Raw genomic sequence first — 13,470 nt, 5'->3', positions numbered from 1 at the left:
TTTTGATACATTTTATAATCATTTTTCTGAATTCCTTCTCCGGTATTTCCAAAGCCTGTCCATCTTCCAGTATGGAGTGCAGGTCTACTTCCAGCTCATTTGCCTCAGTCACTTTATCTTGTTTCTGGACATGTGCAGATATGGTCATCTGCTTCTGTTTTGGGGGGCCATTTCAGGGGTTATCTGTGACCCTACTACTTAGCTGGGTATGTATTTTGGTATATTTTATGCTTTCTGATTGCCTCCAGGTAGATGTGATCAGGAAATGGGCTTCCTTTTTCACTCTTCTTGAGAAATTTCAAGATGCCATTGTTGGTCATTTTGAAGTAACTTAGGATTTAATTTTCAGCCTCTTTCCTTTTTTGTCTGCTTGTCCTACTCTACAATCCCCATTCAGGACTTTTTTCTAGTTATAAACAGTTCAGGGCTGGTTGTGGCCATTTGGTTGTAATTGGAAACTGTCTCTTTAAATTTCGAGGAGACCTGTGTGCATGTGTAGTAGAACTCTCCGAGAGTGGGGCTGGGGTGTCCACTTACTCAGGCACCCCTTTAGTTACCAGAATGGAGGTGCTCACACATCAGGGACCAATGAACAGATACCAAAGTAAAGAATGTCCACACCTTTATCTCTGTGGTTATGCCACATATCTGTGGCTGCTCCGATCCTTCCCCTACTTGGTCTCACCCAAGATGGTGACTCTTGGAGCAGTTGAGCATTCCGAACTAGAAAGCAATGGATTTCTTGCTTCTGCCACAAATTCCTCTAGCTGTAAGCCTTCCAACCTTATAAATATGCCTTTCTGTGTAGTTCAGAGTTCTGCGAGTATTTCCTGAGCCTGCCAGGTCCGGTATTCTGTGTTGTTGCTGATGAGCTCCTTACTGCACGTCCCACCCGATCTGCCATCTTGTTTGTTCTCCCCTGTCATCTGCTTTTGCTTCTTGGACATGTTTAGTGTTTATCTGTGGCCTTAATACTTGAGTATGTGTTTTGGTACTTTTATGTTTTTTATTGCTTCATGGAAGATGTGATCAGGATGTGGGCTTCCCTTTTCACTCTTATTGCTTAACTCATAGTAACTTTCACAGGTGTTGTGTGTTTCCCTGGTATATGGCAGTTGGTATTGGTTCTTGCTTGCGTATTGGTGTTTTATAGTGTGATTGTAGCATGGCTATATGGTAGTAGTTGCTGACTCTTCTTGTGTAATACAGGGAGACAAAGAGTCCTCCAAAGGCAGAAGTCAGGGGGGGGCATATAACAGCAAAACAACACCAGTGGAAAAAGAAAAACCACCAAAAAACAGCAACAACAAAAACTAGAGTGAATATAGTAGTCTATAATCACAGAAAAGGGGTAGGAGGGAGAGAATAAAAAGAAAAAAGAAAATCTGTAGCCTAATATTAGTATGACTTTAATGTCCTCTCTTCAGCTTCTTGCTTTCAAATCTGCCTGAGAGATTTCAAGATGCCAGTGTTGGTTGTTATGCTATACCTCAGGCTTTAATTTAATTTTTAGCCTGTTTTGTTTTTAAACTGTCTTTCCCTGTCTATAGCCCTGTGCTGCCCTTTCCCATATTAAAAAAACAGAAAAAACAAATAAGAAACGTTGAGGGCCTGCTCTTGGGCTGAGTATCTGTGTGCATGCGTGGCAGAAGAACCCACTGGTGATGAGGGTGGGGGGTGTCCACTCGCTCAGGCTTCCCCTCTAGTCACCAGAATGGAGGTGGGCAAACAGTGGGCACGCCAATGACCAGATACCAAAAAGAAAGAAAATCAGAACAAAACAAAACTGATAAAAAAGTGTGTTGCCCACCATTGCTCCACGTTTCCTGCTGAGTTTTTCCATGGTGTTTCTGCTCCCTCCTCTTGGTCTTGCCCAAGATGTTGGTTCCAGGCCTTCAAGCCCAGCCCAGCAGATTCAAAACTACATGATTTTTTTTACTTCAGCTCCAATTTCCACAAGTTATAAGCCTTCAACCTTTAAAAATATTTCTATCTCTGTGGTTCCGAATTTTGAAGCTTTGCCCTCAATCTGCTTTGCCTGGTATTCTGTGGTATTTGCTGACAGTGAACTCACTGCACCTCCGCCCTAGCCGCCATCAAGCCCCACCTCCATACTGCCGTTTTTTGTTTTGGGTTTTCCCTGATGATCTTTCTTTGAAGATGGATCTTCTATCACTCTAGCTGTTCCAGACTGGTCTGCTTGTCCTGTCTAGTCGGAATGCCCCACCTCAGAAGGTTCTGGATGGGACTCCAGATTCCACCTAAGGTCCTATATACTGCAAAGGTTCCACAAGAGGCCTATTTCAAAGCATTTGGTGAAATGCTTTTTAGGAGGCCCTCTTTTCCTGATAGGACCCAGCTGTGCTTCAGCCACCCTGGAAGTCTGGCTCCACCTCCAAGGCTTCACCAAAGTTCCCCTTGCTTAGAGTCCTTCCCTGTGGTCCCCCTTCTCCTGACTGCTTCTGATCAGCTCTCAGCTGTTCCCAGAAGTTTCCCCACAAAGCTGTGTGGACTTCTCAGAGCCACTGCTCCTATGTGCTCTCGTCCCTGTTCCTGTCCTTCCAGCCTGAGACCTCTGCTGGGTAGGATCCACATCACTGTGTTAACCTGCTCGCCACAGAATGCCCAGGGCAGGGCACTGAGAAAGCCAGGGATATTCAATGGGGAGGAAGTGACAGGCAATACAACTCAGATGTTGTTGTAGGGTTAATAGGTTAGGGGAGGGGTTGGATGCAGTGCAGCTGCTATGCCTCAAGCGAATGAACAATGTTTTGTTCTATCCACCCATCAGAGGGGGATTCACTCAGGGCTGGACCTGAGGGCAGGAGCAGACAGACTCTGGTTACCCACACTGAGCCCAGAGCAAGATGATGATGTGGGGCCCCTCATTCAAATGTATTTCCAAGACAACAACAGCATCGTATTAAGCCGGTGTGGGCCCTTTGACACATACGCTCAGGGCCCTGAGACATGGGCTATGCACCTTCCAGCCCAGGAAGCATTCCCTTGCTCATTCTCTCACTCTTTAAGTACATGTCTGCTGGACCCCTACTGGGAACTGGAAGGGCTCCAGACACTCGTGGGCTGAGACAGTACCTAAATGAGTACACAAAACGTTCAGCATTTCCCAAGGCAGTCAAAGTGCAGGAGAAAAACAGGCAGTAACAGGGCTGGCTGGGCATGGAGAGGTGTGGGAGCTCCTGGCAGAGGTGGGGCCGAGTGAGCAGGAGCTGTCCACAGGCTGGACAGGGAGGTGCTTTGTGGATAACTTGGGGCCTCCAGGGCATTATGAGTAGACATGCCTTGACTCTTATCTAACATCGCCCCCTGGTGGCTGTGAGTAAATTGACTGAAGGAAAAGGGCCTGAACATCATTCAGACAAAGGTGATGTGGGGATATACATGAGGGCCAGAGAAGAATGATTGGCTTTTGGATGTATGTGGGGATATACATGAGGGCCACAGAAGAATAATTGGCTTTTGGATGTATTTTGAAGATGCACTGACAGAATTTGGGGATAGGTCCGATATGGGGACAGGGTTGGTGTTGGGGCCCCACAGCCTGCGATGGAGAGTATATGGGTGTAAGTCAGAAGTTTGTTTCTGAGTACCCACATGGGCTATCAAGGGAGTCTAACACTCAGGAGGCCTTGGCATAGGTGTGACCCCTGCACCCATCCCCAAAGCTGCAGCAGCCAGGAAGGGAGGCTGAGGGAGAGTCTGACTCAGGGGCAGGCGTCCCCAAGTGAGAATGAAAGAGGTGGGAATTGCCCAAGTGGACCAGCTGGAGGACTGCGGGTGTCTGCTCTGGGTAACCAGTGTGGTGGAGGCAGCCTGCGGAGACTCTCCATGCTGCCCAGCAGAGGGCCTCTTGTTCTCTCTGCAGGGCACGGTGGAGAAAGACAGACAGACAGAACTCAGAAAACATCTGGTTTATTGGATTAACTGTAGCATACATTGGTTCCTTTAATAGTTGTACAGTGATACATATGGCCCCCATGCATAGCATATATGTAGGGGTGTGGTAGAGCTGTAGTGACAATTACAAACTGGTAAATTGCTTGGGCAATCATAGTGATTCTTCATAGGACTATGTTAGCAATCAGCAAGAGAGAAAGAAAAGAGTGAGACAGCCAACGGGTTCTGGATGGGATGCTGAGTGGACTAGGTGGCCCACCCTTTCTGTAGTACTTTCAGGTGGCCTTCCTGAAGTGGAGGACCACTGCATGGGAGGGATGCTGCCCCCCACTCTGCAAAGAGGCATAGGATCCCCATGAAGTGCAGGCTGGGACCCTCACTGGCTGTAGGCAGCATCATTCCTATATGGGTTTTTAGGCATGTGTCCACTCCTGCATGAACAAGCATGGCCTTGAAGAGATGCTGCATCCATATCAGGGCTTACGGGGGTCCTGCGCCAAGGCGGGGCTGGGATCAACTGCCTCTCCCACCAAGGTCCCCTGGCTTTGCTTTCTTATCAATGGTGGCAGGGTGTGACCTATCGCCTCTTCCAAACCCAGGTTCCTCTTTGCGGCTGCACTGGCCCCCTGAGAATGCTGATGTGGCCGCAGGCCGGATTTGCACAGTCTGCAAGGATGGCTTCAGACACGTGGCCACCCCACTCAATGAGGTGTGATGTGCCAAGCCCTGCCCCTTTCCAGCTTATATGAGACAGTCCTGATTCCACATGATTTCCTCCCTTTTAATGCAGGTGATTCTTTACCTAGACAAGTTAGTTCAAAAGACTGTATATCTCCTCAAAAGCTCTTGTGTAATAACTTCACGCAGCTGACCCTGTGCGGGTACTTATGGGAGATGGCACTGGTAGCTTCAGAGGCGGTGGGTGGCTGAGGAGACTGGGTCAGCTCAGGGGAGGGGGGCCTGGGGGATGAGGCGGAATTTGTTGCTGGGTGGACTGTAGATGGCGCTCTTCCTCTCCTGAGCCTAAAAGCAGAAGCATTCAGCAGCTGCCCAGCTGTCCAGCTGCCCAGGGGACTCATTATCTCAGTGCATTTTTTATATTTTCTTCTCCAAGAGGAGTCAGGGAAATCAGGCGAGGCCATGGTAACTGCTCTGTGGGATCCACAGCCCACCCTACCAGCCCTTGGCATCTGGGGACTTGGCCTGGGGGTTGGGGTCAGGGTCAGGGGAGCACAGGCCCCCAGGGTGTAGGCGTGGAGGAATCCTCACCTAGCTACCCCGGTAAGCCCTGAGAAGAGCAAGAGGAAGGAGGGGGTTTCCGGCCCAAGCCCACAGTCCCTAGCCTTGATGTTCTGAGGGGCACTGGCTAGGGAAGTGGTTTCTGCTTTCTGTGGCTGGGCAGGAACAAAAACCTATGGGTAGGAGCTGGCAGCCCTATTTGCCACTTGATGCCACTTGAGGTAAAGAAAATCCCATTTGAAAGTGGAATAGTTCAGTGGGCCAGTAACCCCATTTATTGCTGTTGCCTATAAGGACACAGGGCCAGGTGCAGGGCAGGGTGGACACCTGAGAAAAGCCGGGCAGGGCCTGTGCTCAGGCATGGGGATCGCCTGCCCCTGGGGAGGGTGGGGGGTTGGGAGGGTACATGGCCAGCTCCAGCCAGCGGGAGGTCTGCAGGTGGTGCAGTGGACGCCCACCGCATTGGGACTCTCTTCTCCCGCCACCAGAGGTAGCTGTGCACCTGGTTCTGCAGGCTCCTGCTGCAGCTGTGGGCAGCAGACTCCAAGTCAGGGTCTGGGGACACTCCAGCTGGAACTCCCTGCTGGCTGCACTGCTTCCCCATCACGAGGGGCAGGAAGGCCACACTAGGTGCCCACCTGGCCTTTCTCCCAGGCATAGGGTGTCTGCCTTCTGCCTGCCCTCAGTCCTACCTCCCCCTCCATGCAGCAGCACCAGCTCCAAGGGCTTGGAGCACAGCTAGCTGCAAAGGAGCAATGATACCCAATCTGTCAGCCCAAGGCAGTACTGAGGGGCTGCAGAGAGTGCCCACCCAGGTAAAGACCCTTCAGCTAGGCTGGAAGCCCTGGCCTCAAGTTCCTTCAAGATCCCCTGGTCCCACTCCACTACCCCCAAATAATCTCTGCTTTAAAATATATATTATATATTAAACATTTCATCGTCAATACAATTTTCCTCTCATAATATCAGGCAAGATGAAATAAGGAAGACAGCCTCTGGGCATATTGCCCATCAGTGGCGTTCCTCTACCAGGAAGGAACGGGGCAGTGGGAGGACAGAAAGATTGATTCCCTGGTTATCCCTCTTTCCGGGCTATGCCTTGCTCCCACCTCTGAGCCCGCTCTGGTCACAGGTGGCACTCATGTGCAGGAGTTGGCCTCTAGGGACAGCAGGTCTCTCTCATAGAGCCAGAGAGGCCACCAAGAGGTGCTGGGGAGAAGGGGCAGGTGGTTGGTGAGCTATCCCTGCCGCCTAGAATCCCAAGGAACATTAGGAAGGCCAGAGCCGCTCAACTGGGGCAGAGGTTGTGCTGAATTTAAAGACATTTCAGTCAATTTTCTTTAGGTGTCTATCTACCCCTTAAGGCAGAGCCAGGCTGTTGGCCTAATATATGACAAGACTGTCTTAATTTTTTTTTCTACTGAAGTATAATAGGGATTCCTCTAATTTGTGATTGTTTTTGCAAGCCACATCTGAGAAGCCAAGTCCTGCCCTTCCTCTGCCCGCTTCCCCCCAGACCATGAGCCAATTGCCAGTCAGTGCGCTCAGGGTGGGGACCCGGCTCCTGCCGCAGCTGTCCTTTGAGATAACCACATGTTTATTTCATGGAAGACGGAGTTGGTTACTTCAGGAAGCTCTCTGTGGAGAACGTGGTAGGCACCTTCATAAATCTGAAATTAGAAGAAACACAGGAGATCAGGGTGTCCACAGGTAGGGTAGGCTCTTCTGTGTCCTTGAGATACAAAGGGTGGTGGGCTTGGGGTAAAAGATGTGAGCTTGAATCCTGATGGGTCTCTTAGAGAGTCAGCTACTCTCTTTACAGCAACCTAGTGAAAAGGAGCCTGGGCTGAGAGGGACCCCAATCTCAAGGGCAGGGCTATCCTTGGGGTTGGCCAGACCAATGGGCCACAAAGGGCTGCTTTAGAGACCAACAACACCTGCTTGAGGACTGAGTTCTCTTTCCCCACTTGCCTTCAGCTGCCTGTCGGGAGCTCTTCCTAGTTCAACCTAGACCAACAAAAGGGTACTTCCCAGCCCCAAGCACCACCGTCCACCTTGGAAGCCACTTGCTAAGCCTCCCAGGTCTCTCACACCTGCTGTGCCTCATGGTTAGGCTACAGGTTGTGACCTGGCCCCTTCCTCTGGCAGCCCTGTTCTGGCACAGATCAGACTCTGCTCTGCTCAGCCAGCTCTCGTAACAGCCACCCAGAGTGCACACCCTTGCGTCATGGGCAGGATGAAACTGAAGCCCTTCTCTTGGCACATTGTTTGCTCAATATCCAGCTGTGGGTTCTGTCCTTCTTCTCTTCAAGCACATCCACATGGAACAATCACAAAGGGCTGTGTGCCCTCAGAGAATTCCCAGAAGCCTTATGCTCTTAGCATCTGCTTCCCAGTGGACCAGGCTGGCCTGGACCCCACTAGAGCCAGGCTGATGCACCTGAAGGGCTGCTATCTTCCTGCTTCCTGGGAGACAAGGCACTGATACACTTACCTTGAGCGTCTTGTCCTGGCTCTTGGCTGCCTCCATGAGCAGGTAGGCCCCCTTGCTGTCACATAGGCGGTCAGCAGAGCCCTGGAGCAGCAGGAAGGGCAGGGTCAGCTTAGGGAGGGCACGCTCCACCCGTGCGACGGCACTGAGCAGCTGGTTGCCAAAGCATACTTTCAGCCCTGCCCGACAGACCAGTGGGTCCGAGTTGTACAGGTCCACCTGGAAAGGAAGGAAAGCGGTGCATGATGGGTATCCTGTGAGCTTTCCCATCTGTCCTGGCCAGTGGCTTGGTTGGGGGTGTAGCGCGGGGCTTTGGCAGGGAGGCAGAGCACACAGGGGTTTAGGGATTGCTGGCTTCCTTTAAAATTGAGTTTGAGTTTACATGGACTGTTGTTAAGTGCCGTGAAGTCGGTTCTGACCCATAGCAACCCTGTATAGGGTTTCCGAGACTGTAAATCTTTACGGGAGCAGACAGCCTCATCTTTCTCCTGCAGAGTGGCTGTAGTTTTGAACTGTTGGCCTTAAGGTTCGCAGCCCAATTCGTAACCACTACGCTACCAGGTTGAGGCTAAAGTCCTGCTGACGGTCCCATCCCACACCTTCCTAAAGGCCACACTCATGACAGATGATAAGAGCTTACCAGCTACCCTCCTGCGAAGTGTCTGCCCACCTTTACCATGCCCTTGTCTCGACAAGAAGTTTGGTAACCGCAGAAAGGGGTGATGGCCTTCCCTCCAAATAGGGTGGTGAAGAGATTCTCTGAGGACAAAATCTGGGGTCCATAGCAGGCCAGATGGTCTCAGGGGTGCTGCTCAGACCCGACATGGTGAAGGTGGTTTGCCTGATGCCCTGAGCAAGGCAGGAAGGGGGGCGAGGCTGGAGGTCATGAGCCCATTGGGACCAAGAGAATCTGTGAAAGGTGGTTGTGGGATGAGGGGATGCTGCCAGCACAGGTATGAGTGCAGTGGGGGGAAGGGAGATTGGAAGTCAATACCCATCTTCTACATGGGGGCCCCTGGCCAGCCAGCACAGGATGCCCCCTAGAGATGCTAGTTGCTGGTCAGTCAGGGCTGGCTGCTACCGAACTGAGGCAAAGCCCCATTCTCACTTCCCCTATACCTTCCCCTCCCTTGGGACACCAGAAAACAAGCGGGGGAGATGAAATCGAAGTTGCCACTAGTCTGGCCAAGGGGAGGCTAAGACGTGGAAGGAGAGATTTGGAGGGTCCACCACTGTAGGATAAGCACTAGACTGCTAACCACAAGACTGTAAGTTCAAACCCACCAGCTGCTCCTCAGCAACCCTGTACAGAGTCTCCCTGTGTTGGAAGCAACTTGATGGCACCTAACAACAAAAACAACAACATCACCTCCCTGGCTTCAGTTTCCTCATCTGTAGAAAGTGGATAACAGTAACTTCCTCCCACGGTCACTGCAAGTGTTAAATAAGTTAATTTTGGAACAGCACCTGGTGGGAGAGCAGAGTTGTTATTATTGCTAGGTGCCTTTGAGAGTTGGTTCTGACTCATAAAGACCCTACGCCCAACAGAACAAAACACTGCCCAGTCCTGAGCCATCCTCACAATTGTTACACTTGAGCCCACTGCTGCTGCCATGGTATCAATCCATCTTGTTGGGGGTGGTGGTCTTCCTCTTTTTCACTAACCCACCATTTTCCCAAGCATGATGCCCTTCTTCAGGGACTGGTCCATCCTGACTTCTAAGGAGCATTCTGGCTGTACTTCTTGTAGCACAGATTTTGTTGTTTTGACAGTACTTTCAATATTCTTCTCCAACACCATAATTTAAGCACATCAATTCTTCTGTGATCTTCCTTATTCACTATCCAACTTTCACATGTATATGAGGTGATTGGATATACCATGGCTTGCGTCAGGCATACCTTAGTCCTCAATGTGCCATCTTGGCTGAGAGCAGATTGGCACTACGTACAACAGGCTGCTCTTCTCACTGTTGTCATCATCTGACAGGCCACAGCTGGAAGCAGTGAGTGAGGCACAGTGAAGCTGGTCCTACCCGCACTATGACAACTCTAATGGCCTGGAACTGCCCTGCTCCACGCACGTACCACACAGGCACCGTCTAAAACCTCAAGGATGAATCTTTTTTTTTTTACATAAACCCATCACATAAATGACTCTAACTACTGCATTCCACCAAAGGTTAAAAGAGGTTCCATGGCATCGTGTAGATTTAGTTTCTCCAAGTCTGTCTCCCTGGTCCCCTTGAGACACTCTCATCCTCTCATCGTTGGAGCTGTGGCAGCATCTCAGGTCTCTGGGTCCGTGGGAGGGCCTGGAAGATCCCTGGGAGAGTACTGACCGGTAGATCCATGCGGTGGACAGTGGAAGCTGGACTTGGCTCCTGTGGCTCTAAGCTTGGTGTTGTACTTGTGAGGTGGAAGGCCTGTCTACCTTCTTCAGCCACTGGCCTTCTCGGCTTCAAAGTGACTGCTCTGAATCTGAGGTTTCCTCAGTAGATCTGAACCCAGCCAGCTTTTTTTGTTGTTTTTTTTTTAAATGTTTTATTGGGAATTATGTGATCGTTTACATGGGAGAACATTAGTTTTACATTCACTCTATCATATATCGTTTCATTGCCATGGTTACAGTCCCTCCATGTATCATCAACCAACCAAAGGGTATACATTACAAGCCTGCACCCCGGTCGTGAGCACACAGCCCCTCTCCCTCTCTGGATCTAAAATCCCCAGCAGCTCCATCTCTCCACTTCATTGTCTCTGCCTCCATCTCTGGCATCACTGCTTCTCTGGGTAGGGTCCTGCTCTCTGCTCTTCACCCTTCATGGTCCCAGGGACTTCCGCTCCTAGACTGAAAAGTTAATCACTCCCCTCCTTGCTATAAAACATCTACCTTTACATTTCCAACCCTCACAATCAGTCCTGATAACAATTATTCACTATTGTATCATAAGAGACCTATCTGCATTTCATTTCATCAGCCCTGCCCAGACAGATTGGATACTACTCAGTGGAGAGTCTACCTTCCTTCAAGCCCTTTGGATCTAGGTTCCCTCTTGAAAGTGTGTAAGCTAGTCACTTCTTGCCTTTGTAGTTCCCCATTTTGGGTAGCCAAAGTCCAAGTTACCCATTCCTGTCTATTCTGTGTACGGAGGGGGTGGGAATGATCCTTGCTGTAAGGATTTATTTCCTCTTTTGAGCTACTGCATCCATAGGTGTAGGTCAAGTTCATCAAATTGTATCAGATTACTCTTTTTTTTTTTTTTCCCTCTTCTATCTTATTCTGGTGGAGCTCTGATCATCCAGTCATTGAAGCCAGGTCAAGTGGGTATTATCTGCACGTATGGGTGTTCTTGTGCATATGCCTTCCCTTCTTATCAGCTGGATGCTTCACTCTTCACTCTAGTCCTCTGTGGCTATGTCACTGACTCTGGGCTGAAGAGTCCCCAGGTCTTGCCACACTGCTGACCGACCAGGTCTCCACCCGGATTCACAGGAGTCTATTGAATGTTGTAGGGCTTAGCTTGCCACTTCATTGCTGTTTTTCCCTCACTTCCCCTTATTGGTGACGAGCGTGGTCACCAATCAGAGTGTGTATTCCTATTGAGTCTTAGTCTTGGAATAGGGTTTGCACTGAGGGGACCTGACCACTTGCCTTGATGTCTCCTGGGCAAGCAACTTGCTTGTTCTTGTAGTAACAGTCAGTCTGCCTCTATTGTTTTGTATTTTTCCTGTAGGTCTTTCTTTCAAGAAGTATCTTCTATTCTTCTAGCTGCTCCAGGCTGGTCTGCTCGTCCTTTCAAGTAGAAATATCCCATCTCTGGAGATCTGGACGTGGTTCAGGCTTCCACCTATAGTCTTATGTAATGCAGAGGCTCCACAGGAAGCCTCCTTCACTGGGCACATTGTAGCCCCCATTTTAGGTATTCCAATCAGTTACAGGCAAAAGACAGACTTACAAGCTCTCTATGGTATTGTTTCTGGCTATTTCTTTCTCTCCCCCTCCAGTGTCTATTTTATAATATAATGCAAGGAAAACCAAGATTCAAAAGACAGCCAAGCATCTTAACATTATTACCCCCTTTACCCCATTCTAACCATGTCTCAATCTCTGTATCCCAGAGCCCTGTTGTTCCAGGGCATACATCATTATTTACCTCTGCCCCACTTAGCCAATTCAAACCTGCCTAATTGTTCTCCCATCTGCTTTGTTCTTCTATTCCCCTCTCCCTTCTTGTATATTGCCCCCCTCCCCAGCCTTGTGTCTATTTCCTGCCCTGTGCTCCACCTTCCCCTCCCTCCCCTCATCCCACCCCCACATCCCAGCAACCAGCAAAGAATCAGCCCCCTTTAGTATGGGTTCTTTTTCTTAGTTTTTTACAGTAGTGGTCCTATGCAGTATTTCTCCTTTTGTGACTGACTAATTTCACTCAACATAATGTTCTCAAGGTTCATCCATGTTAGGTGGTGGCACGCAGCTTTATTGTTATTTTTCAAGGTAGCATAATATTCCATTGTGTGTATGTACCACAGTTTATCTATTCTTCAGTTGATGAGCACTTTGGCTGTCTCCATCTTTTTACTATTGTAAATAGTGCTGCTATGAACATTGGTGTGCATATATCTCCTCAGTTTGTGGCTCATTTTCTTGTGGGTAAATATGAAGTAGAGGAATTGCTGGATGGAAAGGTATTTCTATTTTCAACCTTCTGAGGAAGCGCCATATTGCTTTCCAGAGAGGTTGGACCATTTTGCAGTCCCACCAGCAATGCAGGAGTGTCCCAGACTCGCCACATCCCGCCAGCATTTATTGTCCTCTACATTTTTGATCTTTGCTGTTATTGTTAGTATGAGATGATATCTGTTGTTTTGATTTGCATCTCTCTAATGGCTAGTGATCGAAAACATTTCTTCATTTGTGTTTGTTGGCTGCCCGGATCTCTTCCTTGGTGAAGTTGTCTGTTCATGTCCTGTTCCCACTTTTTCTTGTAGAGATGTTGTTGTTGTTATGTGCTGTGGAGTTGGTTCTGACTCATAGTGACCCTATACAGGGTTTCCAAGGCTATAAATCTTTACGGCAGCAGAAAGCCTCATCTTTCTCCCGTGGAACAGCTGGTAGTTTCAAACTGCTGACCTTGCAGCTCACAGACCGATTCGTAACCACTATGCTACCAGAACTCCTTAGAGATGTTGTAGTTTCCTATATATTTTAGAAATGAGTCCCTTGTCTGATGTGTCATTGCAAAAGATCTTTTCCCATTCTGTGGGTTCCCTTTTTACTCTTCAGGTGAAGTCTTTTGATGCACATAAGTTTTTAATTTTTAGTATGTCCCACTCATCTATTTTGTCTACTTTTGTATGTATGGTTTTCAAAATGTTTTATAGTCTGTGTATTCCCTGAATTAATGCCCTCACATTTGTCCCAATTTTTTTCATCGATGGCCTTCATAATTCTGGGATTCACATTTAGGTCTTTAATCCATGTTGAGTTGGATTTTGTATAAGGTATGAGGTGAAGGTCTTGTTTCAATCTTTTGCATATAGTTTTCCGTTCTGCCAGCACCATCTGTTGAAGAGATTGTCACCTCCCCATGTGATATATTTAGGTGTTTTGTCAAAAATCAGTTGGCTATCTGTAGATGCTCGAAACTACCAGCCGCTCTGCGGGAGAAAGATGAGGCTTTCTACTCCCGTAAAGATTTATACCCTCGGAAACCCTGTACAGGGTCGCTATGGGTCGGAACTGACTTGATGGCACTTAACAACAACAAATATGTAGATGGGTTAATTTCTGGATTCCCAATTCTGTTGCATTGATCTAT

At 48.8% G+C, this 13,470-nt stretch overlaps 1 protein-coding gene across 2 annotated transcripts in view; it reads right to left on the bottom strand.

Annotated features, from left to right (window-relative positions):
• Nucleotides 1-6,610: 6,610 nt before the first annotated feature.
• MGLL (monoglyceride lipase) overlaps nt 6,611-13,470 on the bottom strand; it is a 186,249-nt gene continuing 179,389 nt past the window's right edge. Inside the window, exons 5-6 of one of the 2 annotated variants that reach the window (XM_006870494.1) lie at nt 7,652-7,867; nt 6,611-6,827 (exon numbers count right to left, since the gene is read on the bottom strand). In XM_006870494.1, the coding sequence (XP_006870556.1) occupies nt 6,702-6,827; nt 7,652-7,867 (342 nt within the window). In that variant the 3' untranslated portion in view covers nt 6,611-6,701. The remainder of the gene's footprint in view (nt 6,828-7,651; nt 7,868-13,470) is intronic. The other variant, XM_006870493.1, reaches the window with a different exon arrangement.

Source organism: Chrysochloris asiatica, unplaced genomic scaffold (genome assembly GCF_000296735.1).
Source record: "Chrysochloris asiatica unplaced genomic scaffold, ChrAsi1.0 scaffold00142, whole genome shotgun sequence".
Taxonomy (NCBI): Eukaryota; Metazoa; Chordata; class Mammalia; order Afrosoricida; family Chrysochloridae; genus Chrysochloris; species Chrysochloris asiatica.
This window is presented reverse-complemented; position numbering and strand designations above follow the sequence as displayed.